Source organism: Calonectris borealis, chromosome 8 (assembly GCF_964195595.1).
Source record: "Calonectris borealis chromosome 8, bCalBor7.hap1.2, whole genome shotgun sequence".
Classification (NCBI taxonomy): Eukaryota; Metazoa; Chordata; class Aves; order Procellariiformes; family Procellariidae; genus Calonectris; species Calonectris borealis.
Window position 1 is genome coordinate 29,631,027 of NC_134319.1, and position 12,917 is coordinate 29,643,943.

The window sequence follows — 12,917 nt, forward strand, 5'->3', positions numbered from 1 at the left end:
CCCCCCCCAGCCTGTTTTGCCTTTCCTGTGGGACCAGGACAGCTGGGTCTTAGCTTCCCAGCAATCACTGCCATCCATCTGCACTTGCAGGTGGCCAAGACCTCTGCTCATGGGAGAAGGACCCAGAGCTGCATTTGTTCCCAACCAGGAAGCTGCTCTGAAGCCACGTTTGAGATTTCATCATCTCCAGGGTCTCCCTGGGTTCCCCAAGCCCCTTATGGATGGACACCAGGGCTGCAAGTAGGGTGAATGTTTTTCTGGGGACCTTTTAAGTGAGCACCTAGACCTGGTAGGATGTTGCAGATCCATGGGAGCAAACAATCTCCTTCTCCACATCCCTCCAGCCTCAGTAGGCCCCCACAGCACCCCAGGGTATTGCTTCACTCCTCTACAGGGCTTGGCCAAGCCCAAGCCCAGTCATGGCCGATGGCTGAGCTTCGTGCGGGGCCGCCCAGGCTCCCAGGCGCTGTGTGACTGCTAGGTGTCAAAATCCTACCTCCAAACTCATGCTCTAAATCAGAGGGAACTGCTCAAAGGCAGCACAGACGCTGGAGCCGCGGCTCCAGTCATATTTCTGGATGAGGAAGGAGGGTTAGGGTTGTTCCTGGGGCCTCTCATCGGGCTGGGGCTCAGCCGGAGGCTCCAGCACGCCCTGGTGAGTGGCCACTGGTGAAAACGGGACGAGAATTTCCATGCACTCAAGGGCCAATGGAAAATGCGAAAGCTGAACCTTCTTAAGTTTCCGTGACTTTTGGTTTGCTCAAGACAAACACCAGAGTGTATTCCTGACTCAATCCACCAGCTACCATCAACTCGAGGTTATTTTTCAAGAACAAGGGTTGCGAGTGTGGGGTGTCCTCTTGGGAGGTTGCTTACCCAGCTGCTGTACTCCCCCCCTTCATTTGGTTTATGTTTATAGGAAATATCCTTGCCTAGATGGAAAAACACATGAAAGAACATTACTCTTGCTTCCTCTGCATGCAGAGTACACGTTTGTCAGGACATGTGCTTTGTGACAAGTTGAGAGAGCACACTTTGGGGAAGAGAAACTTTCTGACAACTCATCCCTGAAAGACAGACAGACGATAACACTCCCAACGGGCTCGATCCTCACCGGGAGGAGGCAGCACCTGACTTCAGTCATGACATGCTAATTTACAACAGAAAAAATTCTGGCTAAAAGAGTGGTGGAAAGAGCAGTGCTAGACTGCCCCAAAAAAGGATGCAAAGCCTGTTACCCAAAATAAGCGCAGGAGATGGTCCCTGCTGCAGACAACTGACATTTAGCAGCTCTGTATATCACAAGCAAATATCACAAGGAGACCAAGCAAAAGGGAGGTGCTGGTGTCCCAAGGGACAGGCCAGCCTTCCAGGCGGGAAGCCTGGATGGGCCAGGGGTGCCCCTCTGAGTGCATTCCCTGGACTGCCAGTTTCAGTGTGTGCAAAAAGGGATGTTCCCTGAGCAGCTCTCCATCCTCTCCCTCTTAGGCTTCATGCAGCATCCCATGGCTTTAAAGCAGAAGAAAAAGGTGAAGAGAAATGGAAAGTGCGTATTTTCTTTATGCTGTCCACCTGTCCCACATCCCTTCCTATTCATTACTTCTTTACAGAAAAGACATTTCAGCAGCATTATATTCTGCTAACAAGGGAGGGAGCCAGCCCCCTGTAAACCGCCCACCTGAGGCCAAACAGTGAGATGAGAGCTTTTACTGACAAAAGACTGAGTGAAGACAAGCACTGTCCACCCAACTCTTAGCTATTGTTGGAAACATCACTTATCAAGACATCCACAGCTGAAGCTATGAAAGACATAAACACATCTACTTTCAAAGGCCCTTACTCAAAACTGAACTGGGATGCAATAAATCGGCCCCCACATTCACACACACACAAAAAAAAAAAAAAAAAAAGAAAAAAGAAAAGAAAGAAAGGAAGGAAGGGGAAATTCAGATTAGTCACAAAGAAGTTCCCCCGCCTGCTTCTCCGTGTGCATAAAGCAGGTTCCTGAAGGCACTGTCTTCACTTCATCTCTGCTCCTGGGACAGGAGCACCTAGCTCATCTGCCCCCTGCTCCTCCAGGCTCCTGCTGTGCTCCTGGCCCCTTCCCCAGCAGTTGCTGGCAGCATGGCTGAGATGGAAGGACAGCCAGAGGTAGAGCCGAGAAATCAAGACAAGATGGCTCGCGAAAGGGAACATGCAGAGGATGAGTGGAAGAGCTGGCAAAGAGGACAGGTTAGGAACACGCTGCATCTCGTGTCCGCGGCTGCCCAGTGGATATTACTGCTTGCCTGCTTGATTTACCTTGGTATAGATTCTCTGCAACCCTCAACGGTAAGAGCTCATGTTCAACCCACTGTCTGCTGGCCTGTAAAGCTTTGTATGGTGTTTTTTTTTTTTTTTTTTTTAAGAAAAGAAAAAAGCATTTAGGTTTATCCCTATTCAAACCACAAGTTTTTAATCCTTTCCTTAATAATTGTCATTCTTTGTTTTACATTGCCTGTCCTCAAAACAACACCCAGTATTGCCCAGTACAGGGTTTGGGGACAGGTTGTCTGGAAGGGGGATCGTTCCAAGAATGATCTTTGCACTAGCTCCTGGGGGAGGGAGGTCTGCCTCCCTCCTGCTCCCTCCCCTACTTGCAGTGACTCGTGTGTGTTTCCATTTAATTAAATGGGATCATCGGGGCGGACGCTTGCTTTCAGCAAGTGCACGTGGAAGAATCAGAACTCAGGTTGCTCATAAACACCTCCTGAACTTTTAAAATGTACTATATGTGCAGGCAGATACATGAGAAAAGCAAGCTAGCTTGTGACAGCTCTAGCAAAACCCCTGAAACATTTCGGCGCGCTCAGCCTGCACACATACTGGGCTTTAGGAATAGTCATCTATACCTGCAGAGGACAGCCTCTCTGTCTGTCTCTGCGTGTGTGTGTGTGTGTGTGTGACTCAGAATACTTTAGCAAAAATTGCAGCAAATACATTTGCCTCTTTCACATGTTTGCAGGCTGGTGGATTATCAACAACCTTTCACTGCTATTTCAGTGCCGCTTATGCACTAGCTACTTCTCCCACATCTTCCCCAGGAGCTATGTACCACTTTAAAGCTTGTTATGCTTTGTCTTACCAGAGTTCATTCTTTCCTCCCACTTAAATTGGCAAAGAAGCAAGCCAGGCATGTAACCATGCAAGGAAGGGATGTCCTCGTGCTCTGGGTCCTCTGCTGTTTAATGAAAGCCCTCATGCTCTGCACAAGTTTCACTGACCCAAGTCTTACAGTGGTTATTAAACTGCAGAATGATGACCTTGATAACACTGAAAGATAACACTTTTCATTCAGTTCAGTCCTCTTCTTCCACTACTTTGGGAGAGAGAAGTTGCACTGGAAGCCAACGGAGAAGGGCAAGCTATCACACTGCTCAAGATGAAGAAACCTCTCCTGGGTCACATTCTGGTTGTGACTCCTCATCTCTCTGTATCTCTCTCTTCTGTAAAAATGTTAACTCAAATCCTCCTCTTGCAGAGGAAGATGGCAGGGGCTAGCATTGCTGCCTGTGAGCCTTACAAACCCAAGAGAGCAGCAGCTGAGGAGGGGACACAGTACATGCCTCGAGTTTCCCTTCCTCAACAGAAACAGCTGAAACAGGGTGCTCAAGGAGCAGTGACTGCAGCAGATGAAAAGTCCAGGCCCTGCGAGTCACCAGAGAACCTTTTCAGTTTTAAACACTTGCTAACTGCAGGCTCAGAAACAGTTTCTATTATTTTAAGCAGATAACCATGGTGTCCTGTCTGGACTGCACCATGCTGTGCAGGAGCGGTCTCGTGGGCTGTACGTGGGGGGATTTCATCACACTGGAATTACAGGGCTCAGTAGGATAACCATGAACTGACCAGATAAATGTCCACAGAAGAGGCAGCAGTACTAATCTGACTTGACTCTCAGGGCAGTTTAGGGAGATGGACTTCATGGAAGTAGGGGCACAGCAGCATAAGAGCAGCAGGCTGGGAGCGCTGATCTGTGGGAGCAACCGAGAGGCTGTCCCTGTTCTTGGGAAGAGTCTCCTTCTACTCTCCAGGGCTGGAGAGTGCCACACTAACTTTAATAGCAAAACAGTAGCTGTGTTTTTTTCATAGCAAGACCATATTTGATTACTTTCCGTTGTCCTCACGGCTCCTAAAAAAACCCTGGACCGCTCTGTGAAAACACAGTGCAAATAATGTCATGGCACATGCTCAGGAGAGTCAGCATCTGCAGCCCAGACTGTGCTTAACAAAAAGGGACAGTGATCTGGTTTCTGTTGAGATACTACCTGGAGAGCAAGCCTCAGCTTTGATTTCCAAATGAGCAAGTTAAAAAAAAAAGGTAGTGATAGTCTGTTTTTCCATCTGCAAGGCCTGCGAGTTCCCATCTCTGCTGGAATTACCTCCTCTTGCCACACCAGCTGGGATAAGGCCATGGGCAAGCCACTCACAGGTGTGATCAGGGGGTATGAAAGCCCCCAATGGCAAATGCGTGGGAGGTAAAAGCCTTAAGCAGCCGTTGGGAATTCAAAAACTTCTAATGATCTGTTGCAGAACAGTTTTGCCTGAACAGGGCAGGAAAAGGTGCAGGAGGAGTAATCGTGCATAGGTTTAATGTAAATAAGGAAGATATGGCCATAATCCTAATATCTCCTGGATAGGAGAAGGTACAACCCGCTTCCTGTGCACAGTCATCTGCAATCTGAATGACACAGGGAGTCCGGCACATGATCACAACGGTCCTCTCAGCACATATTGCTACAGTCCCCTGAGATTTGCGCTTTGTGCAGTCCAAACCTATTCCTGAAACTTCTGCCATGTAGCACGACTTTAGACACAGTCTTTACTATTCCTTCCCAGATAGGAGGAAGTCTCACGTTTGGGGATCCAGAACAGGCAAAAATGATGTGGCAACTTTGTGTTTAAATGATACGGGAAAATCTGAAGCAGTCCATAAGGAGCACCTCTGTGCCCTCAGCCCTCCTAGCATCCTTTCCTGCACACCATAAGAAGGCAGAACAGAAAAAGAGGGGTGACTAACTTTGTTACTAGCTCACGGACATCCTTCCAGTCCTACAGATACGTTCTCTCCTCAGCAGAATTTACTAGTAGATAATTGCAAAGTGCTTCGAGATCGCGCAATAACTAGCAGAGATATGTAAAACAGGTAATGTGCATTAGTGACAACGGGGCTGATATTCTTACAATTGCTACAAGTTTGTCACCCAATCTGTCTGTGTTTAATACACCCTGTCCACCAGTAGCCAGATTGGACAGATTGCAGTGGATGTTGTTTGACCTCAGAAACTCAGTGGTCCTGTGCTTAGCTATTGTCTTGTTGGGAAACTACCTGGAATTCCCAGCTGCCTGAGCCGAAGAGTGAAATGCTCATGCCCTTAGGTGCCTAGAAAAAGAGTAAGCGTAAGACTCAAGCTGCTGAGGCAATAGATAGGATCAGTAATGCCAGGAGAGATAGTTCCACCAGAGCCGGTGTGCCATAAAAGCTTGTATTTGGTAGTTGAATCCAGCCTTGCCAGTGGAGCAAGCGACAGAGCATCATTGTGGCAGCACTAGAGGGTACCAGAGCAGACCTTTCCCACCACCAGCACCCACCTCACCCTCTGGCACAGACCGCACAGGGCAGCCCAGCTCCATCCTCCTTCCCCTGCTGCTTGCTTTTATCAGGGCGCAGCACTGAACCTGCAGATTTGCCTGTCTGTGCTCACTCTCTACTCTTTCCCTGTGCTCAGAGTGAAAGGGCTGTAACACACGAGGCCAAATACATGAAAGTCAGCCCAACACACGTCTCACCAGCGCACCTTCTCCCTTAGGAAACCTATGACAGGAGGAGACCTATAAGGAGAACACCACGGAGCAGCGAGCCTGACCTTTCATTCTTTAATCAGGCAAAACGCTGAAGACTTGTGGTTGTGAAGAGACTGCAGACTTGGGCCTCCTGTGGTTAAGATGAGAGATGGGTTTGAGATGCAAAGTTCAGATTTAAAAATCTAATACAGAAGCTTGGTGTTTTGCATATCTGATCAGTAAGATACACACGTCTGTATTTGTATTCGCTTTTTCTGTTATACTTATAAAATGCAAATCAATTTTAAACATGTCTTAATGCACTTCTAAGGGAGCCACTGAGAGACACGCATCCAGTAACAGCCTGACCCAAAGCGCAGGGAACCATAAAGCCAAACCCACCTCTTAGTGCCCTGCAGGAGGAGGGTGAGACAACGGGGGCACATCTGGGTCCCAGCTCTGCAAACAGGCACCCCTGGCTGTAAGTCAGACTCGAGGGGGTCAGGCAGAAGAGGCTTTGCACCCCAAGGTCCTTCCTTACTGTTTGGTCTGACTCGATTACATTCACCAGGATGTTTTTCTAAACAGGACCAACACTACCTGGTGTGCTCTGGAGGGCTCAGCACCATGCTGGAAGTCGAACTGGCTAGGAACCTCTCTAAAATCGTATTTTATAATAATGATATAAAAGCAAGTAAGGAGCACAGCTGGCTAGCAGCAACCGTGCCACCTGAGGCTGCCTGCGGTGCTTTCAGAGGCGCAGTCCCGGTGGGGAAACGAAAGCGATTAGTGGCAGCAGCGAGGGGCCCGCCCGGTGCGTGATCAAGGATTTCTCTTCTTCTTTTTTCAGTCTCGGAGCGACGAAGTGCCGTGGACCCACATCCGGTACACAGGTGGGTGGGCGTCGGGGCAGGGGGCACTCCGGGAGGGCCCCCGGCCCCTCGACGACCTCCGGTACCCCCGGCGCGCTGCCCCCGTACAGCCGACGTTACCGCGCAGCGTTCCCTTGGCACCTAGAGAGGGCTCCCGGCTCCGCCGGAGCGCTGCCCCGGTTACCGGACGGCTCCCGGCTCCCCGGAGCGTTTCTTGCGGGGGGCTCCCTGGACACCGGTTCACCCGGAAAGCTTTCCCGGTACCCGGCTTCTCTAGGTTGCAACCCTTCAGTACTCCGGTGACCCCGGAGGGCTCCCGGCGCCCCGCTCTGCCCCGCACCGACTCACGGTCCCCGGGGACCGCCGTGGCAGCCGGTGAGCCCCTAAAATGCCGGCGGCTATTAAGCACTTCGTGTCACAGCAATGGCTATTTCTTGTGATAGAGGAAGGTGCCAGGAGAGCTGTCTGGGGGGAGCGGGGCCAATCTGAACCAGTGCTGCAAGGTGCCGAAATTAAACAAAAGGGTTTTCCCAAAGCGGAAGGAAAAAAACTGAAAATCTGCGTGGATTTCTGCAATTCTTACCTGTCTACTAAAACAAGCTTTCACTCTGTGAAAGAACGAGAAAAGTATTTTTGAGAATTTACTGAGTACACGCGGCATGCTCTTGGGGTATTTCTGAAACAAGTCAATGATTTCCTGATTTATGAAAAATGTAAATGATTTCCTGGGAAAGAGCGAGCGAGCGTACACACGGTAGCAGAAATAGCAGTGCTCTGCGTGCCGACTACATTGGATGTTTTGTCCGATGACATACCTCAACGATAGAAGCAAATACTAAATTTTTTAAATCTTACTAAAAATATTGTTGACAGTTTTACTTTCAGTTAGTATTGTAAGGTAGCAATGAGTCTAACCTAACAGAAACCCATGTTCCTAGAGAAAAAACTTGAGAAATCTGGCCTCAACCCAGAGGGGCTCAGAGGTGTTGTTTGGCAGGAGACCTTCTGGTGATGTCCCAGGGGTTTCAGCTAGTGTGCCGAAAATCCAGGAGCACAGCAGGGAAACATTTCCAGCATAGCTGTGGGAACAGTTACTGCTTGTTCCAAGAGAAAACCTTTCATGCTAAGTTCTGGTTTAATTTCTCCTGACTCTGCTCTGTATTCATTTGTTTCTTCTGTTTCTGTTTCTATGCTGCTCTTTTACCGTGTGTTCTGGTTTTTTTTTAAAAAAAACAAACCCAAAGGCAAGGACTTAACCTTACCAGCATCTCCAGAGAAACCATTTTTTCTCTTCCTTCCAGCTCTGAACACTTCTTCTATTTTACTATCTTTATTTTCTGTTCTTTTTAGGAACTTGTGCTTCCTAAACTCACAGAGATGCTTTACTTACATGCCTGTATTTTAAGACAGACATACAGTAAATAAATAGTGCATAAATAGAAACTTGGAGGAATAATTAATATAAACCGGAGTGGTAGTCCAAAAGGCACAGCTTGCTCAGGAGTGGGAACCTGGAAATTTCCACTGTAGATGTCTAGAGTAGATGATATTCTAGCTCTGTTCTGCCCTATTCTCTAGTTCACTCTCTTCCTTTCCTATATTTTTCTACCTTTCCTGCAGTCAGTCCATATAAAACAACCCATTTCCAAGAAGACATTGGTCATCGTGGGATCATCTTTGCTTTCTTCCATTCTAGGTAAAAGCATTAAAGGAGTAGCCATGAATCTCACTGCTGAAGTAGGCTCTATTCAGATCAGAAATGGTTCCATCATGATCACCTGTGATGGCCTCTACCTAGTGTCCTTGAAGGGTGTTAACCTTTTCCCTGACCTGGAGGAGGAGGACTCGCTGAAGCTGACACTGTGGAAGACAGACAAGACGACCAGCAGGGCCCTCTGCAAGCAAACGGTCCAGGACAGCGGCAATGCAGTAGATCTCACCACAGTGCTCTACTTGTTTGAACAAGATAATATCACCCTGTGGATCAGCGCCAATGCCACCATCGAGGATTTATCATTTAGCCTTGTGTTACTAAGTCCATTTACTCACTGTAGAGGATGACATACAAAATGTAACACGTAAAGTACAGCCTTTCCTACCAATTGCACGTGGGAGGCTTGTTCTCACAGGCTGTACTTGTACAGGCAGACTGCTCTAGCCTCCCTCCTTGGGGCTGCAGAAAGCCTCAGCTGAAGTGCAGATCAATCACAGAGCAAACAGGCTTTATATAGTGCATGCCATGTTCATCTCTTTGGAGCTCTGCACAGCTGTTTTGTTACCTAGGATGGATCTTTCTAACACTGGAGAAAGGGATGTGAGGAGTCCTTGAGGAGAGCAGAAATGAAAGCCAAAGAAAGTCACCTAAGCTTAGCTCATATCAGAGAAACCCTGGGCTTCTCTATTTACTTGACAGTATCTGTATATAGTACAAATGCACTGTACATTTGCTAAAATAAAAGTCTGGTAAATCAGAAAGATACCTCAAGTGTCTTGAAGCCATTTGGAGAAGGAGGAGAACAGATCTGCTCAACAGCCCTTTGCCTGGCAAGGCAGGAGACAGGGAAGAGGCGGCAAGGACTGCCTTTGCAGTGATCCAAAGCAATGCTCTCTGACAGGTAAAGGCCACGAAAGCAAGATGGTATTTTGAAATGAGCTAACAGGACTGCACTGGACAGCAGAAACGCAGGTCCTGCAGCCACTATGAGGCTTTTAGGAGCAGCTTTTAAGAGCTGGTCTGTTCCAGCTATCTGCAGACTACTGAAGCCTGAGCCAAGGGAATATCTGGTGGGACATTTACATCTCGACACCAGCCCTCGGAGGTGTTAAGTTGAAGGAGAATCTCCTTCAAGCACACACAGAGAGACTGGCTTTACACAAAAATGATCCAGGCACATAAAAATTTGGAAAAATATGAAGACTCTGGATTTGGTGGGTTCTCTCTAATGGACCAAGTGAAACCTGCAGGTCTGTGCATCCTTTCCTCTGGGAGGACTCGGATGGTTCCCGTGAGCCTCGCAGTAGACCTTGTCATACAGGTATGCACCACAGAGAGATTCACAGGCACGACCTCCGTGATGTGCCTGTGCACCCATGCACACCCTGCCTGGCTCCTGCTGAAGTCAGACTGCTCTCAGTGATCCTGGGCTGCGCATCCCTCTTCTCGTTACAGCTTGTGGCTGCTGAGGACAAGTCCTGGCCTGCCTGCGCTGCAGGCAGCACATGACCTGAGCACAGCCAGCAACTGTTATATTTTTGGTTGAAGTGGGGCAGATTTTAAGGGCAAGTTGACTACCTGGCTCCCATTGAACTCCAGCAACTGGCTGTACACTCCAAAGTCTTTTGTTAAAAGTATTTATGTATTTATACTGTAGGCATAAGAATGTTACTTAAGATTTCTTAGAAACACTGGGAAGAGTTCAGACTTCGGGTTGTGAGCACTAAGCTCCTCTTTGCAGATGCTCCCAATGCCCTGGCACATTCCTGGTACACAGGCACCGTGCTGCCGCTCACCTCGGCTCCCAGGCTGACCCGCTCCTGGCTGAGCACTCCTGCGGGCTCAGGTGCCAAAGGCAGCTAAGGAAATCTTCCAGGCCTCGGTGAGCTTTTCCATATGCTTTACGCTGTTGTTGGCAGGTTTTATGAACTTCCCTACACGGGGCCAGGCCACAGCCCCACGGGAAACCTCTGTGGCTGAAGCAGTTACTCATGCAGTGCTGAGAAGCAGCTTTCTGTCATCTCAGGACTGAGAAGCTGTGGACTGACTTGCACCCGCAGGATGCTCCACCCCAGCTGCAAGAGGCATTTTGGGCTTTTACCTCTGGCCACTCTGCCCGCCACTGGAACCGAAGGCAGATGCACCCTGCCCCCAAGCTGGGGATTGTCACGCTCCCCAGCTGAAGTAAGAATGTATTTTCCTTCCTAAAAGCTAATAAAACTTTCCTTTGTAACCTTTGGGCTTCCAGTGTCCCTTGGGAGTGGGGGGGGCTGGTGAATTATACATTCACTAGTATGAAAACTGTATGAAATTTTCACATACGTACTTTTTTTTTTTACAGTTTCGCTTCAGTTTCAGCTCTCTGCAAGGGCATGCAGGGCTGGTGCTTCCTAACGTGGGCTAACACAGAGCGGGCAGGCCGTGTCAGTGGTGTGGACAGGGATGCACAGGAGAGCCAGAAAGATTAAGCCTAAACAACACAAATGGATTTGTACCCTCAGAAGGGTGCACCCTTTCTTCTTGTTTAGAGCAGGAGAGGGCTTTTCATACACTGATTCCTCCGCATTTTCAGGCTGAACTAGGCTGACCTACATATATACGTGTACATGCACTTGTCTTGAAATAAAGGTTGAAACAATTCAATTCCTGAGATTAATTACTTGAGGGACTGCCCGCCCTCGCCAGTAAGTTTCCATACCATCAGGTTCTGTTTGTATCTGGCGACTCCTTCCTCCACAAGGTTAAAAGTCTCTTTGATATGAGAAAAATTAATTTTTGTAATTGGGGTTGTTAAGGCCTTGTAGGAGCTCGTAGATGGTACTAAAGTCACATCTTACAGCTTTGTTCAACCAGGTCAGTGCACTGAGATTTTAGGTCACCCTTCAAAGCTCATTACAGCTGGAGGTGTTGAAGTGCAAGGGCTTGACTAGACAGTTTCTGGAGACAATCCCTAACTCTGGAGGGACAGCGCATTCCCCTTCCCATGCTTACCGCCACTGAAACAGGACCTTGTGGTCTGTCCCTCACAGGGCTTTTCATGAGACCCGTTTCACAGAATACAGTCATCAGCCAGGGATTACCAACTCCTCCACAATTTTAAAGCAATCTCCACTGCTGCTGTGTCTTGGATTTAACACACGCTACTGCATAAACTACAGAAGTGGCCATGGTGTATGCCTTCCCTTCTCTCTCCTCTTTCCTATCTCCCCACTCATGTAAAGTGAGGAACAGGGTGACAAAGCTGATGTAAGAGCCACGGTCACCCCTAGGGAAGGAGCTGGCCTCACTGCACCCATCAGAGCCACGGGGCTCTTGCTCTCCAGCTAAGAAGAAACTACTGCGGTGCAGAGCAGACGGGATGGGGGCTCCTTCTCTTTACATGGGTACAAGAACCAACGATGGGAAGCATTTAATTTAAACTCTATTCACAACCCTTCAATAGTCATCTCCTTTTCTACCACAAATGGTTACCAATAATGGTGGATAATGAGCCTGTGGTTTTTAGACAGCACTTATATTTCATCAACCAGCATGAGTCACAGCTATTGCCTGTCCGCTTCATTAGCAAGAGAGAACAAGAAAGCTGGAGTGTGCTTGGCGAGGTGCAATCAATCCCACTGCTGTAAAGCTAGGACTGTCCAGCTCAGACAGCAGAAAGCACAGGAATTTAGTTTCCATATTCAAGTACCAAAATGGGAAAGTATGATACAAAATCCAACAGTCTCCTGCAGTAACTGGTTGGGAAGGTTTGACTTACTAGACTTTTCTCAGCAACATCCATAACTTCAGCCAGTAGAGCTGTTCTCTGAGCTGACAGTTGGTTATTGTTTTCTGAGGGATCCGGGCCAGCCTCAGGGATGCTTGCTTCCAGCTCTGTGGTTGTAGTGGTGCATTTCCCCCCCTCCCCTGGACCACTCTAGGATCTCAGGAACTCCCATTAGGCCTTAGGCTTTGTGAAATGAGTTGGGCGGTTAAGCGTCCCTTGACCGTACCAGGCACCCTTGCACGGCTCAGGTGGGGAGCGACACCGACCATACCAGGAACTCCTGTTGCCTGACCAAGGTAGGGAACGAGAGCGGGAATAATTCACCATCCCTGACAGCCTTGAAACATTCCCTACCTGGATCGTAGCTCAAGCGGAATAATACCATTGTTACTATCCCAGATTGTTCCGGATCGTGGCCAGGATGGAAATTTACTGATGACTAAAGCCAATCATCTTGCGAACCTATAAACAGCGGTCCCAGGTGAGGCCCTCTGAGCTCTCCTGGACTGCTGCGGGCTGCGCCCAGTATCTCCCTCTGAGTGGGATGCCTCTCAGAGCTCACAAATTCTTGAGTTTGCGATATTTGGAGGACCATCGCTGAAAGCTGATGATGGGACCTGGGCTGAAACACTCCTCCAGGCTCAACCTCTCGCCCGTTGAGAAATGCAGAGACATTTGACGTGAGTATTTGACATGACTCGAGAGGAATTTTTAACAGGTATACCTTTGTATATTTATCTAT

The 12,917-nt window shown here is 48.5% G+C and overlaps 1 protein-coding gene across 1 annotated transcript; it reads left to right on the forward strand.

Moving 5' to 3' along the window:
- The first annotated feature begins 276 nt into the window (after positions 1-276).
- Positions 277-10,636, forward strand: TNFSF4 (TNF superfamily member 4). Its single transcript, XM_075156665.1, has 3 exons — positions 277-2,331; positions 6,674-6,716; positions 8,392-10,636. Exons 1-3 carry the CDS (start codon positions 2,125-2,127, stop codon positions 8,754-8,756), a joined length of 615 nt encoding a protein of 204 aa, XP_075012766.1. The 5' UTR covers positions 277-2,124; the 3' UTR covers positions 8,757-10,636.
- Positions 10,637-12,917: the final 2,281 nt, after the last annotated feature.

Excerpts from the sequence above, each read along its gene's own strand:
- TNFSF4 (XM_075156665.1), top strand. The coding sequence starts at position 2,125 with ATGGCTGAGATGGAAGGACAGCCAGAGGTAGAGCCGAGAAATCAAGAC. Across the intron at positions 2,332-6,673 it reads ATTCTCTGCAACCCTCAACG|TCTCGGAGCGACGAAGTGCC; the intron begins GTAAGAGCTCAT and ends TTCTTTTTTCAG. Across the intron at positions 6,717-8,391 it reads GACCCACATCCGGTACACAG|GTAAAAGCATTAAAGGAGTA; the intron begins GTGGGTGGGCGT and ends CTTCCATTCTAG.